The sequence below is a fragment of the Schistocerca cancellata genome, chromosome 12 (assembly GCF_023864275.1).
Source record: "Schistocerca cancellata isolate TAMUIC-IGC-003103 chromosome 12, iqSchCanc2.1, whole genome shotgun sequence".
NCBI lineage: Eukaryota > Metazoa > Arthropoda > Insecta > Orthoptera > Acrididae > Schistocerca > Schistocerca cancellata.
In genome coordinates this window covers 100834003-100853579 of record NC_064637.1, presented here as the reverse complement: position 1 = coordinate 100853579, position 19577 = coordinate 100834003, and the positions used below count along the sequence as shown (strand labels likewise).

Genomic DNA, 19577 nt, shown 5'->3' with positions numbered 1-19577 from the left:
TAGAATGCACGGTCGTATCTGCATAAACTCGAGGGAAAGAAGTGAGCTGCTGCAAGAAAATCTGGATAAGTTTGAGACAAAGTGCAGTACATACAACGGATGTGTTTATACCATTAAAAAGTGGATTCGAGACCAAATAATTACTTGGAACAGACTGTCACCTCGATGAAATCCGCTCTCTTCGCCATACAAATGAAAAACATTCGTAGCAAGTGTGACTCCTGTATTCATTTAGGAATGTAATTTGTGACGATCAAGCGCGTAAAAAAAGGGCAAATTAATGTGTTTGACGGAAGGCAGACACGCAGAAAAAAGTGATTTCATTCAGGAACGATATATAGAATAACTTTAACGAACAGATGATTTTCTTCAAGTGACCAAAATTTCAGATGTTTGGTATACTCTCGCTCGACCAAATTTTTTAGATATACAAAAAAAAAAAATAATAATGATATTAAGGAAAGAGTGAGACAGACCTTGCCATGTGAAGCGGAAGTAATATAGCTCTTTGGTTCTTCCCATACGTTTGACATCTATGCCAGCAAATAAAAAGCGTCCTACGATAAAATATAGCAAACTAATTTGACAGCAAAACCGGCAGGAAGGAAACCGGTTGACTAGGGACATTCTAGATCAGTGATTAAAACCTTGTGTATCAAACGTTCATTTTGAAACGCTAAAGTGTGTCAAAATTGTCCATACTTAAACTGAATCATACTCTTTTTTTTAATTGAGAAAGTGGAATGGCACTCCGGAGAGGTACAGGAAAGAGGAGATGCGTGTGTGTGTGTGTGTGTGTGTGTGTGTGTGTGTCGCGCGACGCTGGTCAATTTGAGGTCAGATAAAGAACGTTTGCGACTGTTGAACTTTTTGACACCTTCGCATTGATTTTAAAAGCATGCTTCACACACGCTAATAATTCAACTTCATTTAGATCACAGGTAAAATTCTGAGAAACGCGAGGAGCCCTCTAGTTCGTTAAGGCAATGGGAAAACAACTCCATATCCAGTATAGTAGTGTTCATCTAAAAAGCGTGTCGGGTTCGTAACAATTTCTGAGTGATGAACGACTGTAGTGGCATCATCAATGCGTAATTAAAGCTATTCGTCACTGGGCAGTTGAGGCAACCACCGACACACAGCCTCGTAACTTCAGTAGAGCATAACTTTCAGCTTTGCTGGAAATACTCTGGGGCGAAGTTGGGGAAGCTGCTGGATCAGCTGCCATTTTCCAGTTATTGAAGCTGTCCGCCGGACGGCAGCTGCAGAAATGTTCGACACACGGAGTCTTCAGTCCACAGAGCGTAGGCTTCAGCTCAGTTGGTAGTATTCGGGGGCAAAGTCATTGGCGAGGTTGCTCAGGAAGTTGAAATCGGCCGAGCTGTTGCTGCTCTCTGGAGGCGGTTCGCTGTAGAAATGGTGGAAGCCGCCCCCGCCGCCTCCAGTGCCGAAGCCGCCGCTCTCTCCGGAGCCCTCCGAGGGGTGGACGCTGGTGGGCGGCGTCATGATCGTCGCGGAAGACGCCGACGCCGGCGTCGGGGGCGCGCCATTGGGCGTCGTCTGGTTGCTGCCGCCGTTGTTGCTGTTGTTGTTGGGCGTGCCGGGGTTGTTGTTGTTGTTGTTGCTGGCGCCGTTGGCAGTGCCGTTGGAGTTGGCGTTGGTCAAGGGGAAAGGGTCGGGCGACGAGACGAAATTGGACGGGATGGTGGAAGCGTCGCCCCCCTGGTGCACGAGGTGGTGCCCTTGGTGCTGGTGGTGCTCGTAGTAGTGGTGGTGCTGCTGCTGGTGCTTGCCGTACTCGAGCTGCTGCTGCCCGTGGTTCAGTTGGTGGTGCTGGTGGTGGGGATGCTGCACAAAGGATTGGTGCTGCGCTACGATGGGGCCGGCCTGGTGCTGCTGTTGCTGTTGCTGCGGCTGGTGGTGCTGGTGCGGGTGGGCGTGGTGGTGGTGATGGTGGTGGTGCATGCCGTCGTGGTAGTACTCTGGCCCAGTCTGGTGGTGCACCATGTGCTGGTGGTGAACGCTCTCCGGGTTGTAGGCACCGCCCCCGTCGGCGTAGACCCCGGCGGCGTACGCGGCCGCCGTGTACTGGTCGTGGTGGGGGTAGTTGTGGTGGTGCTGCTGGTAGCCGGCGGCCACCATCTGCTGCGGCTGGTGCTGCTGGTGGTGTGCGGGTGGCTGCTGGTGCTGTTGGTGCTGGTGCTGGTGCTGCCGGTAGCCCGCGTAGCCGGCAGTGGCCTCGGGCTGATAGCCGTTGTAGCTGGTGTAGCCGCCCCCGGACTGGTGCGCGGGCAGAGCGTGGTACTGGTGGTGGGGCAGACCCTGCTGAGGCTGCATCGGCGGGGGAGGCTGCTGTTGTGGGGGCGGCTGTGGGGGTGGCTGTGGGGCCTGGTAGGCTGGGTTCACCACCACACCCCCACCACTGCCTACCGTCCTCACGCCCCCAGACGTGGTTCCCCGTGGCGACGGATGCATGCCGTTCGGTCGAGGGTATTGCCTGCAGAAAGACGTACAAGGTTACTGATAACTTATCAACTGTTCACTTTATTGTGGTCGTATCTGTATCTATGCGAGATGCTTTTAAGGGGGGGTAGGACGTCAAACGGGCCGACTTGGAGCAGGAGATGCACCATAGGACATTTTAATTTCCACTGTCTATACTTTTACAAGTAAATTCATGAAACTTTGTCAGCAAGACCAGGAATGATTCAGGATTCACACTCGTAGCAGCTGAAGTTGAAAAATATAATAAAATAATTCTTTTTACTTGTGAAATTTCATCATTTTTTCACTTACTATTGGCTGCATTTGCTGCTATAGGTACACTTTTCTTCATAAGTAAGAGAGACTGTTCGATGAGCGGACGAAGATTCTGGTCACTCTCTTGCCCTTGGGTTATAAAACTGCCACTAAAGGCAGAAGAATTCATAACGATAAACGGCATAAGGATGCAGAAGGCAACGAGAACCACTGCATTAGAGAAACATAATCAGTATCCTCAGGACATACGGCCCACGACTGTAAAAGTATAATGATGGTCTCTTTATTGGCAAAAGATTCCGGAATACTCCCACATTCTGATGTCCGGGAGGAGACTGCCAAGGGGAAATGACCATGAGGAAAATACTGAATAACCCACGAAACGATAACGTTCTAGGATTGGGGGGGGGGGGGGGGGATGGAATGTCAGAAGTTTGAATGTCGTAGGGAAGCCAGAATATCTGTAAAGCGAAATGCCAAGTCTCAATCTAGACAGAATGGCAGTCAGTGATGTGAAATGGAAAGAGGCCAAGGATTTCTGGTCAGACGAGTATAGCATAGTATCAACAATTGCAGAAAATGGTTTAACGGGCGTGGGATTCATTATGAATAGCAAGGAAGGGCAGAAAGTGTGTTACTGTGAACAGTTCAGTGATAGGCTTGTTCTCATCAGCAAACCTAACCGACGACAATTGTTCAGATATACGTGCCCACTTCGTGGTCAGAAGATGAAGGGATAGAGAAAGCATATGAGTAGATTGAATGGGTAATTTAGTATGTAAGGGGAGATAAAAATCTAATAGCCATAACTGGAATGCGGGTATAGGGACAGGAGAAGAAGAAAGGGTTACGAGAGTATGTAAGCTTGGTAGTACGAACGAGAGAGGAGAATGACTGAGTTCTGAAGTAAATTTCAGCTAACGAATATTCTGTTCAAGAATCATAAGAGGAGGAGCTATACTTGGAAAAGACCGGGAGGTACAGGAAGATATCAGATAGATCACATGATGGTCAGACAGAAATTCCGAAATCAGATACAGAATTGTATGGCGTACACGGGAGAAGATATAGACTCAGATGACAATTTAGTATTGATTAAGCGTAGGCTCAAGTTTAAGAGACTAGTAAGAGTGAATCAATGCCAAGGAAGTGGGAAACGTAAGTACTAGGGAATGAAGGGAAACGCTTCTGTAAAGTTATAAATACTGCAATAAGGAACAGCTCGGATGGCAGTGCGTTTGGGGAGGAATAAACATCTGTAAAATAAGTAATCACGGATACTGGGAAGAAAAACATAGGTATAAAGAAGAGAGCTTCTAAGAAACCATGGGTCACAGAAGAAATACTTCAGCTTATCGGCGAAAGAAGCAAGTACAAAAAAGTTCAGGGAAATTAGGGAATACAGAAATACAAGTAGCTGAAGAAAGAAAGAAATAGGAAATGCAGGGAAGCTAAGACGAAATGGCTGCATGAAAAATGTGTAGAAATCTGAAACGAAGTGATTGTCGGAAAGACTCACTCAGGATATAGAAAAGTCAAAACAACCTCCAGCGAAATTTAAAAAAAGCAAGGGTAGTACCATAAAGAGTGCAATGGAAATTCCAGTGTTAGAGTAGAGCGAATATGTGGAAAAAGTCCACTGAAGGCCTCTATGAATGAGAAAATTCGTCTTATGTTAGAAACAGGAGTCGAAGTAGAAGAGAGAGGGCATACAGAATTAGAATCAGACTTTATTAGGGCTTTGGAAGACTTAAGATCAAATAAGGCCGAAGGGCTTGATAACATTTTATCAGAATTTGTAAAATGATTGGAGGAAGTGCCAATAAACAACTATTCACGTTGGTGTGCAGAATCTACGACTCTGGCGATAAACCAACTGACTGGAAAAATATCATCCACACAATTCCGAAAACTACAAGAGTTGACAAGTGAGAGAATTATCGCACAATCAACTTAACATATCATACATCCAAGTTGCTGACAATACTAATATACAGAAGAATGCAAAAGGAAATTGAGTATATGTTAGATGACGTCCAGTTTGACTTTAGGAAAAGTAAGGCACAAGAGAGCCAGTTCTGACGTTGCGGTTAATAATAGAAGGAAGACTAAAGAAAAATCAAGACACGTTCTGGGGATTTGTTGACCTGGAAAAAGCGTTCGCCAGTGTAAAATGGTGCAAGATGTTGGAAATTCTGATGCAAATAGGGATTAGCTATAGGGAGAGACGGCTAATACACAATATGTACAAGAGCCAAGAGAGAATATTAAGAGTGGAAGACCAAGAGCAAAATGCTCGAATTAAAAACAGTGTAAGACAGGGATGTAGTCTTTCGCTCCTGTTGTACTGTCTCTAAGTCGAAGAAGTAATGGAAGTAAAAAGAAGGGTTGAGAGTTGGATTAAAATTCAAGGTGGAAGGATAACAGTGATAAGATTCGCTGATTAGATCGCTATCCTGGAGAAAGTGAAGAAGAATTACAGGACCTGCTGAACGTAATGAACAGTCTAATGAATACTGAATATGGACCGAGAGTAAAGCGAAGAAAGATTAAAGTAATGAGAAGTAGAGGAAATGAGAATAGCGAGGAACTGAACATCATGATTGGTAAGTTAAGGAATTTTACTAGCTCGGCAGCAAAATACCAATGACGGACGGAGCAAGGAGGACATCAAAAGCAGCTTAGCACTGGCAGAACAGGTATCCCTGGGCAGGAGAAGTCTACAAGTATCAAACATAGGCGTTATTCTGTGGAAGAAATTTCTTAAAATGTAACTTGTGAACATAGCTTTGCATGGTAGTGAAACATGTACAGTGGAAAAACCGGAAAAGGAGAGAATCGAGGCATCTTAGATGTGGTGTTACAGAGGAAATTTGAAAATTAGGTGGTCTGATAAGATAAGGAATGAAGAGGTTCTCCGCAGACTCGGAAATGAAAGGAGTACATGGAAAAAACTGACAAACAGGAGGGACAGGATGATAGGACAACTGTTAAGACATCAGGGAATGACTCCCATGGTGCTAGAAGGAGCTGTAGTGGGAAAAAACTGTAGAGGAAGAGAGAGGTTGAAATACGTTCAGTAAACAAATGCGGACATAGGTAGCATCTGATACTCTGAGATGAAGAGGTTGGCGTCGGAGAGGAATTCGTGGCGTACCGCGTCAAACCAGCCAGAATATGGAGAGCGGTAAATGTATGAATCTGAGGTAACAGACCCTGGTCCGGAAAACGACAGAGTCGAAAGTATATTTACAAATTTGAAAAACATCACTAGTGATTATTATTATTATTATTATTATTATTATTATTATTTCTACGTCCGCGCCGATAGCTGAGTGGTCAGCGCGGCGGTCTGTCACGCCAAGGCGCCCGGGTTCGATTCCCGGCTGGGTCGGAGATTTTCTCCGTTCAGGGACTGGGTGTTGTGTTGTCCGCATTATCATTTCATCATCATCAGTGGAAGGCAACGGGAAACCACCCCTGGAATCACTTCCCTAGACGCTCTTGCGTTGGACCTCTCTGACGAGGCTTCCCCCATGACAAGGCAGAACACAAAGTAAAGTTTATTGTTTCTACAGTTTCTATGAGAATTTAAAAATTATTACGTCAATTATCAAAAATACTAGTTACACATATATTTGTTTACGCTTCTGAAGATCAATGTTAAACAACATTTGTGTATAGCGAAATACGTCACTGACCTCTTTTTTTTTTTTTAAGCGCGTTTTTAGAAGTTCTTTTTGAGAATGGATTGACGTTGAATGCCAGTGTGTTAAGACACACATTGTTATGGAAGGGTATTGTTATCGAATATTTCGTGGAGTATGATGTGTTGCTCAAAACACGGTTATGAATGACGAAAATATTCGAGAGAAAAATCTTGGTAATTTATCATTTCACAGTTGACGCATAAAAAATTTACGGTCCTAGATGTTTGAAAACATGGTGTGCCAATGATAAACATCGAGAAAACTACAAAGAGACGAAAAAAAAATCTTAGTTTTGTTTGAAGTTTTTGCGCCACGATAATTTATGTCTCTTTTGTATGATCTCAAGGAATGAGAATTACGCAAATGACACCATTGTTCACCTCGGAGGTTTGCTGAATAATTTTGGACATTACTTTTATCCTTTCACAAAAGAATAGATTAGAACTTCAGAAATATTCTATGCATTGGAAAAAGCGCTGGCATAAGTGCGTTATATCCAATCCGGACTAGTTCCAAGGCTATAATACTGATGTGGTGGCCTATAGGAGTCTACTAGTATCAAACATAGGCCTTAATTTGTGAAGGAAATTTCCAGAATTTGCTTTAGGAGCACCGCATTTTATGGTTGTGACTGTTGGAAAACCGGAGCAGTAGAGAATCGAAGCATTTGAGATGTGGTGCTACAGAAGAATGTTGAAAATTAGGTGGACTGATAAGGTAATGAATGAGGAGGTTCTGCGCAGAATCAGAGAGGAAAGGAATATGTCAAGAAACTCACAAGGAGAACGGACAGGATGGTAGGACACCAGGGAAAACTTACATGGTACTAGACGGAGCTGTAGAGCGCAAAAACTGTGAGAGGAAGACAGAGATTGGAATAAGTCCAGCAAATAATTGAGCTACTGTGAGGTGAAGAGGTTAACATAGGTGACGAATTCGTGGCGAGTCGCATCAAATAGTTCAGAAGACTTATCACTCAAAAAGAAAAATAAATAAACAAATAAAATAACATAAAATAAAAATTAAAAATGGCCAAGTCAGGAGTGAAAAAAAACTTATGTAGACGAATAAGTTAAATTCTTAACAAACAATAAAAATTCCGATTATTATTTCCATTGATGTGACAAAAGTTCAAAAATGGTTCAAATGGCTCTGAGCACTATGGGACCTAACATCTGAGGTCATCAGTCCCCTAGACTTAGAATAGATAAACCTAACCAACCTAAGGACATCACACATATCCATGCCCGAGGCAGGATTCGAACCTGCGACCGTAGCAGCAGCGCGGTTCCGGACTGAAGCGCGTAGAACCGCTCGGCCACACTGGCCAGCGCGACAAAAGTCATGAGACATGTTCGAATATCGTGGCAAATTTCCTTCTGCCCGGCGCAGTGCAGCAATCGACGGAACATGGACTCAACAACTCGTTGGAAGTCTCCTGCGGAAAAATTGTTTGATATGCTGCCTCTATAACCGTCCATGATCGCGAAAGAGTCGTACAGGACTTTGCGCGCGAACTGACCTCTCGATTATGTTCCATAAATGTCGGAGGGTATTAATGTCGGGCGACCTCGGTGGTCAAATCATTCGCTTTAATTGTGCAGAACATTCTCCAAGCGAGTCACGAAGAATTATGGCCGGGTGACATGACACATTGTCATGCATAAAAATTCCATGGTTGATCATACAATGTAAGCTTTCACGGCCGGTATTGTCTTCACTTAAAACTTCCGGGCTGATAGGCCGTGGCCGAAGTATAAAACACTCTCCTGACGTTTCGTCTCCTACTGCGGGAGACATCCTCGGAGGTAAAGCGGCGAACTGCCCAGTTCGCCGCTTTACCTCCGAGGATGTCTCCCGCAGTAGGAGACGAAACGTCAGGAGAGTGTTTTATACTTCGACCACGGCCTATCAGCCCGGAAGTTTTAAGTGAAGAATTCCATGGTTGGTCGGAAATATGAATGCCATGAGTGACTGCAAGTGGGCTCCAAGCAGCTGAAAATATTTATTTCCAAACAATGATCGTTTTAGTTGGAACACAGGCTCCAGAGCCTTTCAGTTGAACACAGCCCACACCCCTTCGGAGCCACCACCAGCTTGCACAGTGCCTTGATGACAACTTGGATCCATGGCTTCGTGGGTCTGCGCCACACTCAAGCATTACCATCAGCTCTTACTAACTGATATCGGGGCTCATCTGTCCATGCCACGAATACCAGTCTAAGGTGCAGCCGACGAATCCAGGAGAGGCGCTGCAGGCGATGTAGTGCCTTTAGCAAAGGCAGTCGCGGCCATTTAACGCAATGTTGCTTGTCTGTTAGCACTGACAACTCTAGCAAACGCCGCTGCTCTCGGTCGTTAAGCGAAGGCCGTCGGCCACTCTATTGTCCGTGATGAGAGGTAATGTCTGAAATTTTGGTATGCTTGGCACACTCTTGACACTGTGGTTAGAGGAATATTGAATTCCCCAAAGATTAAGGAAATGAAATGTCCTTTGCAGCTAACTGTAACTAGCATTTCGCGTTCAGTCTGTTAATTCACGCCGTAAGGCTGTATTTTCGTCAGAGAGCTTTTCACATACATCACCTGACTACAAATGACGGCTCCAGTAATGCACAACCCTTTTGTAGGTTCTGTAGGCCATATGAGTATGTACACCATTTCGCCAGTTGCAGCTGACGTTTTTATGGAACACTTTGAGGCGGACCGCGGTGGCGGAGCGGTTCTAGGCCCTCCAGTCCGGAACCGCGCTGCTGCTGCGGTCGCAGGTTCGAATCCTGCCTCGGGCATGGATGTGTGTGATGTCCTTAGGTTTAAGTAGTTCTAAGTCTAGGGGGACTGATGACCTAAGATGTTGAGTCCCATAGTGCTCAGAGCCATTTGAACCATTTTTTGAACACTTTGAGCAACAAGCGTTAAGAAGTGCTCCTTTGAAGCCTTCTTGCTGGCTCCGCTATGTGGACGATACATTTGTTATATGGACACACGGCGAAGAAGAACTTCATGTGTTCCACAATTTGCCGGCCGAGGTGGCCGAGCGGTTCTAGGCGCTACAGTCTGGAACCGCGCGACCGCTACGGTCGCAGGTTCGAATCCTGCCTCGGGCATGGATGTGTGTGATGTCCTTAGGTTAGTTAGGTTTAAGTAGTTCTAAGTTCTAGGGGACTGATGACCTCAGTAGTTAAGTCCCATAGTGCTCAGAGCCATTTTTTGTTCCACTATTTCTGAAATGGAATTCACCCCAAAAACAAATTCACCTTGGAGGTTGAGAGTGAGGTCGGTCTCCCGTTCCTAGATGTGTTGGTATACAGAGCATCTGATAACACTCTAGGTCACAGAGTGTAAAGAAAGCCGACTAACACAAACAGGTATTTAGATGCCACTTCGCACCACCACCCAGCCCAGAAGCAAGCAGAACTCATCACTCTGTCTTCACGTGCCTTCCGTATCAGCGATGACGACAACTTGGAATCGGAATTGAATGTTTTAGAGGACATTGAAGGCAAATGAGTATGATAGTTATTCAGTCGACAGGGCTTTAAGGCGGAATATTTATACCGCTATTAAGAATAACGAGGAACCGCCTTCTCACTCCGTCAGGTTACCGTTCGTTTCTGGGGTCACTGACCGCATACGCAGAATTTTAAAGATAAATGGTATTCAGACATCTTTCATTAGTCAAAACAAAATAAAAGACTTTTTCCGACGGAAAACGGATACACCTGATTACCTCCACAATGCAGGCGTCTATCAAGCGTCATGTGGCTGCGGCAAAGTGTATATCGGCGAAACGGGAAGAACTGTTAAAGAACGCATTAAGCAACACGAACAGCAGGGGCGGCTAAGGCAAAGTGCCCAATCGGCAGTCGCGGAACGAGAACTGTGGCTCTGACATCGATTTTAATAACGTACGTGTATTGGCTAAAGAAACAAACATTTATAGAAGAAAGGTCAGAGAAGCGGTTGAAATGTCTAAGAATGCATCTAATTTCAATAGAGAGGACGGCTATAGGCTTCCGGCATCGTTGTTCCCCGCCTTCAAGGAAGTAAATACGCGGCTGCGGTGTGTGAGCGGCATAAACAACACGCCGCAAGTCACCTCGGCGGACAATATATTTTGGGTAAACGTTCCCACTCTCTAGCTCTGTCCGTTTCGAACCTAGCCACTGATGACGACCAAGCAATAGCCGTAGCAGGTATTTCAACCAATAACCCTTCACGAGCGTAAGTGTGGAATAGTGCCTTTCTGTCCAATGACGATGGGCCGCCAATGGTATTTATAGGAGATGAGCTACCAACCTTCTGCATCAGAGCGGGAATATTAGCCTATGACTATGGCCCACCAATGGTAGCCATATGAATTTTAACCAGTGCTATCACTTCTCCAGCACGAACGCCAGAAAACTCCCACTTTATAAGTGGACGCGACACTCGTCTCTGACAGTGTTCTAGCAGTAGTGGACACCAAAAGATCCTGAGGAAGATCAGAGCAGAGGGGTCGAAACGTCGAACATTTTAGAAGTAACATGACGCGGCCTAATAACCCAGAAGATTTTAACTTCGGCTGCCCCACGACTTGTCACCTACTTTACCTAGGTATTTTTTTTTTTTTGTACCTGAGGAAGGGGTTGTTGTCCTGGTAGAGCCTCTGGGGGCTGAAGCACGGCTGCTGCACGGCGACGGGGGCGGCGCCGCGTCTGCCCCCAGCGGCGGAGGCGGGGGCGGCGACGGCAGCGGCGGCGGCGGCCACGGCGCCCCTCAGCACGCCGGGGGGCGGCACCCCGCTCTGCGGCCGGCCGTAGGCTCCACCCCCGGGCACCCCTCCCCCGGCTCCGCCCCCGCCGCCCCCGGGACTGGGCGTGGAGGCGGGCGTCAGCGCCGCAGAGTCCAGCACGGAGACGGTCTCCCGCTTGGTGGACACCAGCAGCGACGTGGGCGGCGGGGGCGTCTTGCCCGCGGCGGCCGCCGACTCCTGCTTCACCGCTGCCTGCACAGTGCGGACGCGAACGTCAAAACATCGAATCATTCCTCAATAAAAATAATAATAAAGAAAATGTTATACTGTGACGCAGTACGTCTGCTTTTGAGCCCCTACATCACATCAAGTAAGACAAACACTCCATCTGCACTTCTATTCACTACAATGTACATCACGAAGGGTACACAAAGGCGTACAGTGATTAGCAGTTATCAATGACGGTGCAACATTTACGAGTGTACTGATGAACAGATTATCACAAACCGTGAATTTATCTTTCCGAGCAATGCAAGCAAATTTAATTCTCTCAGGTTCATAATATTGCGTGCTCTTTATATTCCACACTACTCAGGACTTTGCTGTTGTTGTTGAGACTGGTTTGATGCAGCTCCCCATGCTACTCTATCCTGTGCAAGCTTCTTTATCTCCCAGTATCTATTGCAACCTACATCCTTCTGAATCTGCTTAGTGTATTTATCTCTAGGTCTCCCTCTACGATTTTTACCCTCCAAGCTGCCCTCCCTTGACGCCTCAGAACGTGTCCTACCAACCGATCCCTTCTTCTAGTCAAGTTGTACCACAAACTCCTCCCCAATACTATTCAATACCTCCTCATTAGTTATGTGATATACTCATCTAATCTTCAGCATTCTTCTGTAACACCACATTTCGAAAGCTTCTATTCTCTTCTTGTCCGAACTATTTATCGTCCATGATTCACTTCCATACATGGCTACATTTCATAAAAATACTTTCAGAAACGACTTCCTGACACTTAAATCTATACTCGATATTAACAAATTTCTCTTCTTCAGAAACGCTTTCCTTGCCATTGCCAGTCTATATTTTATATCCTCTCTACTTCGACCATCATCAGTTATTTTGTTCCCCAAATAGCAAAACTCCTTTACTACTTTAAGTGTCTCATTTCCTAATCTAATTCTCTCAGCATCACCCGACTTAATTCGACGACATTCCATTATCCCAGTTTTGCTTCTGCTGATGTTCATCTTATATCCTCCTTTCAAGACTTTGCTGAGAAACGATATATCTATGAGAAAACTCTGAAAGAATGGACGAGACATTCTGGGAAGGAGGAGGGAAGAAATTGGGGGAAAAAGCCACAAGAGACCCACACATTGGACTAAACCCCAGAAAACAATCCGAAACACATATTTTTTAATGTTCCTAAACAACAGTCATATAGTATCTTTTTAAACGAACATACCGGCATTTGGCTGTTTTATTGTTTATTTGAGTTCAACGCAGGTTTCGGGCTTTTATGCCATATTTAAATATTTGATCTTACATCTTCAACCTACATTTCAGGACACTTAACATGCTGCCAGGCTCAAAGCTGGCCAGAAATTAAGGAAAGTATTGCCTCCCGACGAAATCACCATGGTGATTTTACACCTGACATTTCGTGGGGAGGCAATACTTTTCTTAATTTATGCCAGCTTTGAGCCTGACAGCATGTTAAGTGTCCTGCAATGTATGTTGGAGATATAAAATAAAATATTTGAATATGGCATAAAAGCCCGAAACCTGCGTTGAACTCAAATAAACAATAAAACAGCCAAAGGTCGGTTGGTTCCCTTTAAAAAAAAAAAAATAGAAGAAAATATATCAGTATGACATAATGTGAGTCACACTTCAACTGCGTACTCATCAAGGAAGGGCTAAGTGGCATACCAGAGGCCAAACAGGAGACATTGCCACAAACAACTACGGAATGGGTTCTATTAGCTATAGAAGAGGTCAAAGATGCCGTTAAAACACCAACAACAGAAAAGCTGTACGTGCCGACAGATTGTATAGCGAATATTTAAAAAGGCGCAGCCCATTTACTAAGGCCAATGCGGAGATAGCTCTACAACGAGCGCACAGAAACAGCCTCCATTCCATAAGAGTGGAGACAGTGAATAGCAATAGTGCTATATTAGGGGCGTCCCAAGGACCCCAGCAAACATAGAGGCATAGCACCAGAAAACTTACGTTTCAAAATATTCACTAAAATATTAACGGAAAGAATAAATCAAAGAATCGATGAACACCTCCCCGGAAACCAGATGGGATTCAAGAAAGGAAGGTCAGCTCTGAGCGCAACGGAACTCGTACTAAAGTGTGTACGGAAATCTCTAAAGTGTGTACGGAAAACCTTTAAAAAAAGAGAAAAGTTTTATGTAGTAGTTGTAGACTTCGCTAAAGCTTTTGGCCGGGACTGTTCAAACTCCTGTAGGCTCTGTAACGGTGTGCATTTGGAGTGATACGGGACCCCTGATAAGTCTACATGCGACTCTGACAGGTGACACGTACGTAAGCATTCTGTCTGATCACCTCATCATTCATTCCAATTCTGCGTTTCGGCAAGCTTGGAAATTCCAGCAGGACAATGCGACACCCCACACGTGTGGCTCAAGGAACACTGTCCTAAGTTTCAATAATTCCGGTGGTCACTGCACTCCTCAGACTTAAACATTATTGAGCACATCTGGGATGTCTTCCAACGTGATTTTGAGAAGAGATCCCCACCCCCTCGCACTGCTACGGGTTTATGGACAAGCGTGCAGGATTCATGTTGTCAGTTCCCTCCAGCACTACTTCAGACATTAGTAGAGCCCATGCTACGTCGCGTTGTGGCAGTTCTGAATGCTGGCGGGGGCCCTACACGATATTAGGAAGGTGTACCAATTTCTTTGACTCTTCAGTGTATAATAATCTGTTTGCCCCTACACGTACATCAAGTGTACGTATTTCCGCCCCATTCGGACAATTCCTTCGTGCGCGTCTTCTTTTCTGTCTTAGAGTGTAGATCCTAGGGCAGGGCTTAACAACTGGCCGGTTCTGAGCGCGAGTACTCGCGTCTGCTCTGGCACGTGCTCGCGAGCAGGTGCAAGGTAGCGGTGTAGGGAGGGAGGGGAAATGCGCGCGCACGTTTGAATGTGATCTCGCGTTCTTAGCATATTTAACTAGCCATCTGAATGCTTTGAACATTTTACTACAAGGTAAATACCTGCTAATTACTCATTTCATAGATCGAATACGAGCTTTTAAAATGAAATTGACACTTTGGGTGAGTCAGCTGGAAACAAGAAACCTAGCTCATTTTCCTAAATTATCATCCATGCAAGATGTTCACAAAGCCTGTGAACGTTATTCACATAGTTTAGTTGATCAGCGCTTTCAAGATCTGACAGCACTAGACAGTTATTTTGATCTGTTCTCTCCATATTCAGCGAATATTTAAGAGATTCGTCCTGAGCTGAGCAAGAAATTATTGACCTGCAGTGTGACAGAGAATACAGAGACAAATTTCAGAACAAGAAAAACATTTTGGAATTCTACAGACACTTCCCTCGGGATAGATTTCCTCGTTTGCACAAACTGACGGCTACAATAATATCAATGTTCGGTTCCACGTATGTTCGTGAACAACTGTTCTCTGCAATGAAATGTAACAAGACGAGCCTGAGAAACGCATTGTCTGATCCAAATTTAAACTGCACGCTGCGCGTAAAATGAACAAGAACAATTACTCCGAACATAGACGCAATTGTAAAGGGCAAACAGTACAAGATAACCGAGAATCCCACACTTCAGTGACACCTTTTATTGTGTAACAGTTCACAAATGAATGCGAATGTAGAGCCATACACTAAGCTAATAAAATTATGTGGCACGTGTACATTCTCCTTTACTTGTTTCCTTTGTCGCAGTAATAATTCGTGAGTGATATCCCTGCAGGTGGCCGCGGATTTACGAGGTGCATTCAAGTTCTAAGGCCTCCAATTTTTTTTCTCCAGACTGGAAAGAGATAGAAACATGCGCATTGTTTTAAAATGAGGCCGCGTTTATTGTCAATACGTCCCAGAGATGGCAGCACCGTACGGCAGATGGAATTTTACAGCCAGCGGCGAGAATGAGAACTGTTTTAAATACTTAAAATGGCGACGTTTTCCTTACTTGAACAGCGTGCAATCATTCGTTTTCTGAATTTGCTTGGTGTGAAACCAATTGAAATTCATCGACAGTTGAAGGAGACATGTGGTGATGGAGTTATGGATGTGTCGAAAGTGCGTTCGTGGGTGCGACAGTTTAATGAAGGCAGAACATCGTGTGACAACAAACCGAAACAACCTCGGGCTCGCACAAGCCGGTCTGACGACATGAACGAGAAAGTGGAGAGAATTGTTTTGGGGGATCGCCGAATGACTGTCGAACAGATCGCCTCCAGAGTTGGGTTCTGTGCACACAATCCTGCATGACGACCTGAAAATGCGAAAAGTGTCATCCAGGTGGGTGCCACGAATGCTGACGGACGACCACACGGCTGCCCGTGTGGCATGTTGCCAAGCAATGTTGAAATGTTGACGAAAATGTTTTGAAGAACAAATTTCTTCCTGCAGTGCAACAAAAACGTCCGGGGGGGATGCGCGTGTGCTGTTTCACCAAGACAACGCACCCGCACATCGAGCTAACGTTACGCAACAGTTTCTTCGTGATAACAACTGTGAAGTGATTCCTCATGGTCCCTACTCACCTGACCTGGCTCCTAGTGACTTTTGGCTTTTTCCAACAATGAAAGACACTCTCCGTGGCCGCACATTCGCCAGCCGTGCTGCTATTGCCTCAGCGATTTTCCAGTGGTCAAAACAGACTCCTAAAGAAGCCTTCGCCGCTGCCATGGAATCATGGCGTCAACGTTGTGAAAAATGTGTACGTCTGCAGGGCGATTATGTCGAGAAGTAACGCCAGTTTTATCGATTTCGGGTGAGTAGTTAATTAGAAAAAAAATCAGAGGCCTTAGAACTTGAATGCACCTCGTACATTGACTGGCGGCAGCTGTTGTGTGCCCCACGTGACTTTCCCCACTCTCCGCTCTGGTCCGGTAGTGGAGGTAGCGTGCTCGTGCTGCTCCGTGCTCGCGCCTTGCTGCTCACAGCTTGCTACGCGAGCACGTATGTTGTGAAGCCCTGACCTAGGGAATTGAAATCTATGAGACGTGTCTGGCATTTAAGTGATGAATGAATCAGTGTATCAAGATTCCATAGGGTAGGCTGAAGGGGAGGGCAGTGGGGGGAAGTGCCTTCTCTCCACCTGCTGTGTGGACGCCCAGTCTTGCAGTGCTGTTGCTGGAAGAGATGACCGACCAGACTGGTACGTACGTGCTGCTGGTGCGGCCCGCCAGGTGGCGACCCGGTGGAGCGCGAGTCGTCCTCGGTGGCCATCTTGTCGAAGGCGCTGCTGATGGAGCTGGACACGCTGCTCGCCCCCGAGCTGGCCGTGCCAGTGCCGCCCCCGGAGGCGGCGGTCACGGGGGGCGGCGGCGCCGCGCCCGGGGCGGAGGCTGACGTCGGGGGCGGCGGCTGCGCGCCGGGTGCCGCGATGTCACAGTTCTGGCAGCTGCCGGCACCGCCTGCAGAAGCGGAGGACGAGGCCTCAGACCACACAAAACAACTGCCGCAGAGCATACCTCATGTCTGCTGATCCCCCTGCTGAAATGCAACTCGCTGTTTGGTGGTTCTGCTGGAGAACTGCAAGCTACAAATCCAATATGTGGTGATTCTGCCGCTGAAGTGTGGATGGAGGACAACACGCAACAAACTCGGCACATAGTGATCTTACCACCGAAGTCCAAGTGGAGAGCTGCGCACAACAGAAATAATATCTGAAATGATAATTAAATCGAGACCCTAAGCTGTCGACAGGCGTTGATATACATCGACGGGGACAGTTGAAAATGTGTGCCCTGACTGGGACTTCAACCCTTGATTTTTTCACATGCAGTCCAACAACCATATTTCACTGGCAGAATCACCGAAGATTTGAATTTGTGAAATGACGTGCTCCACCCACTTTCAGCTAGAGAATCACTAGATAGTGGTTCTGTTGCATGCAGATCTCCACTTGGACTACAGTGGTAAGATCACCAGATACTGGACTGGTTGAACCCAATGGCAGAATCACCGATTATTGGATTTGTAGCACACAGTCCTCTATCTGTAATTCAGTGGCAATATCACCAGATATTAGGTTTGTCGCCTGCAGTCCTGCAGCTGTATTTCAGGGGAAAAATCAACAGACATTTAATTCAAAAAATGGCTCTGAGCACTATGGGACTTAACTACTGACGTCATCAGTCCCCTAGAACTTAGAACTACTTAAACCTAACTAACCTAAGGACATCACACACATCCATGCCCGAGGCAGGATTCGAACCTGCGACCGTAGCGGTCACGCGGTTCCAAACTGACGCGCTTAGAACCACACGGCCACACCGGCCGGCGACATTTAACTTGTGAAATGTAGTCCAGCATTCACATTTCAGCACGATAATCACAAGGTCTCTGCGGTATGCACTTCTCTACTTCGGTGACAGAATCACCAGATACTGGGTTTGTTGCATGCAGGCTTTCACCCGCACTACCCAATCAGGATCACCAAATATTGAGTTTGTCACATGCAGTCGTGCAGCCGTATTTCAGAGACAGAATCACCAGACTTAGGATTTGTGAAATGCAGTCCTCCATCCACACTTCAGCAGAGAATCACAAGATACTAGTTCTATATGAAGATGGTATCTGTTCTTTCAGACATCTCCGAATGAACAGATACCATCAGTGACCATGAAGCTCTCTTAGAATGAAATGATAATTAAATAAAGACCCTAAGCTGTCGACAGGCGTTGATATACATCAACGGGGACAGTTGAAAATGTGTCCCCTGACTGGGACTTCAACCCGGGATCTCCTGCTTACCTGGCAGACGCTCTGTCCATTGGTGGAGAGCCTGTGACCATCGTACGTTGGCTGGGGCTTGGCAGCACACACAGAGATAAGTAATACCATTGACTTGTTACACTTGTATTGACTTGTATTGTATTGTATTATATTATTGACTTGTACCGTGTATTTGTAAAAAAACTTTATGGGTTCTTGCCCCTGTAGGTGTTTGTTTTAGCCTTTGACTATGCGCCCGCATCTCGTGGTCGTGCGGTAGCGTTCTCGCTTCCCACGCCCGGGTTCCCGGGTTCGATTCCCGGCGGGGTCAGGGATTTTCTCCCGCCTCGTGATGGCTGGGTGTTGTGTGATGTCCTTTGGTTAGTTAAGTTTAAGTAGTTCTAAGTTATAGGGGACTGCTGACCATAGATGTTAAGTCCCATAGTGCTCAGAGCCATTTGAACCATTTGAACCTTTAACTATGCCCATTTAGGCAAGTTGTTTTATAAAATTGTTCTGAAGAAGGCGTGGTTACCCACGCTGAATCCTAGGTAAACACCAGGTACTTTGTGCAATGGAGGCGGATTTTTGTAATTGTTTCTATCCATCTGAGCTACCGAGGGCGCAGAGGATACTGCGATTGCAGGGACTTTTCCCTTGCACGCTCCTGTGAGACCCACATTCCCAACATAATGTCCACACACTACATTCTGTTCTTTCTGTGGGTCTCACGGGACCATCTACATATAAAACCCTCCTGGCACATTAAAACTGTGTGTCGGGCCGAGACTCACACTCCACACTCCACTGAAGAGTGAAAATCTCATTCTGGAAACATCTCCCAGGCTGTGGCTAAGCCATGTCTCCGCAATATCCTTTCTTTCAGGAGTGCCAGTTCTGCAAGGTTCGCAGGAGAGCTTCTGTAAAGTTTGGAAGGTAGGAGACGAGTAAAGCTGTGAGGGCGGGGCGTGAGTCGTGCTTGGGTAACTCAGTTGTTAGAGCTCTTGCCCGCGAAAGGCGAAGGTCCCGAGTTCGAGTCTCGGCCCGGCACACAAATCTGCCAGGAAGTTTCACATCAGCGAACACTCCGCTGCAGAGTGAAAATTTCGTTCGGGAGGCATCTTCATATAGTTAAGGCTAACTGGCGAAGCGTGAGTCGTGCTTGGGTAACTCAGTTGGTAGAGCACTTGCCCGCGAAAGGCAAAGGTCCCGAGTTCGAATCTCGGCACGGCACACAGTTTTAATCTGCCAGGAAGTTTCACATCAGCGCATACTCCGCTGCAGAGTGAAAATCTCGTTCTGGAGGCATCTTCATATAGTTAAGGCTAACTGGCCATTGATTTTCTTCTTCTGTGCTGGATGCACACACATTGCCCGAACTCTTACGGTTCTAGGTAAGATTGTCTG

At 46.2% G+C, this 19577-nt stretch overlaps 1 protein-coding gene across 1 annotated transcript in view; it reads right to left on the bottom strand.

Annotated features, from left to right (window-relative positions):
• Positions 1-825: 825 nt before the first annotated feature.
• LOC126109486 (homeotic protein proboscipedia) overlaps positions 826-19577 on the bottom strand; it is a 145934-nt gene continuing 127182 nt past the window's right edge. The window contains exons 4-7 of the mRNA XM_049914512.1: positions 11200-11457; positions 11087-11139; positions 2198-2497; positions 826-2113 (exon numbers count right to left, since the gene is read on the bottom strand). Coding sequence (XP_049770469.1) covers positions 1312-2113; positions 2198-2497; positions 11087-11139; positions 11200-11457 — 1413 coding nt within the window. The 3' untranslated portion in view covers positions 826-1311. The remainder of the gene's footprint in view (positions 2114-2197; positions 2498-11086; positions 11140-11199; positions 11458-19577) is intronic.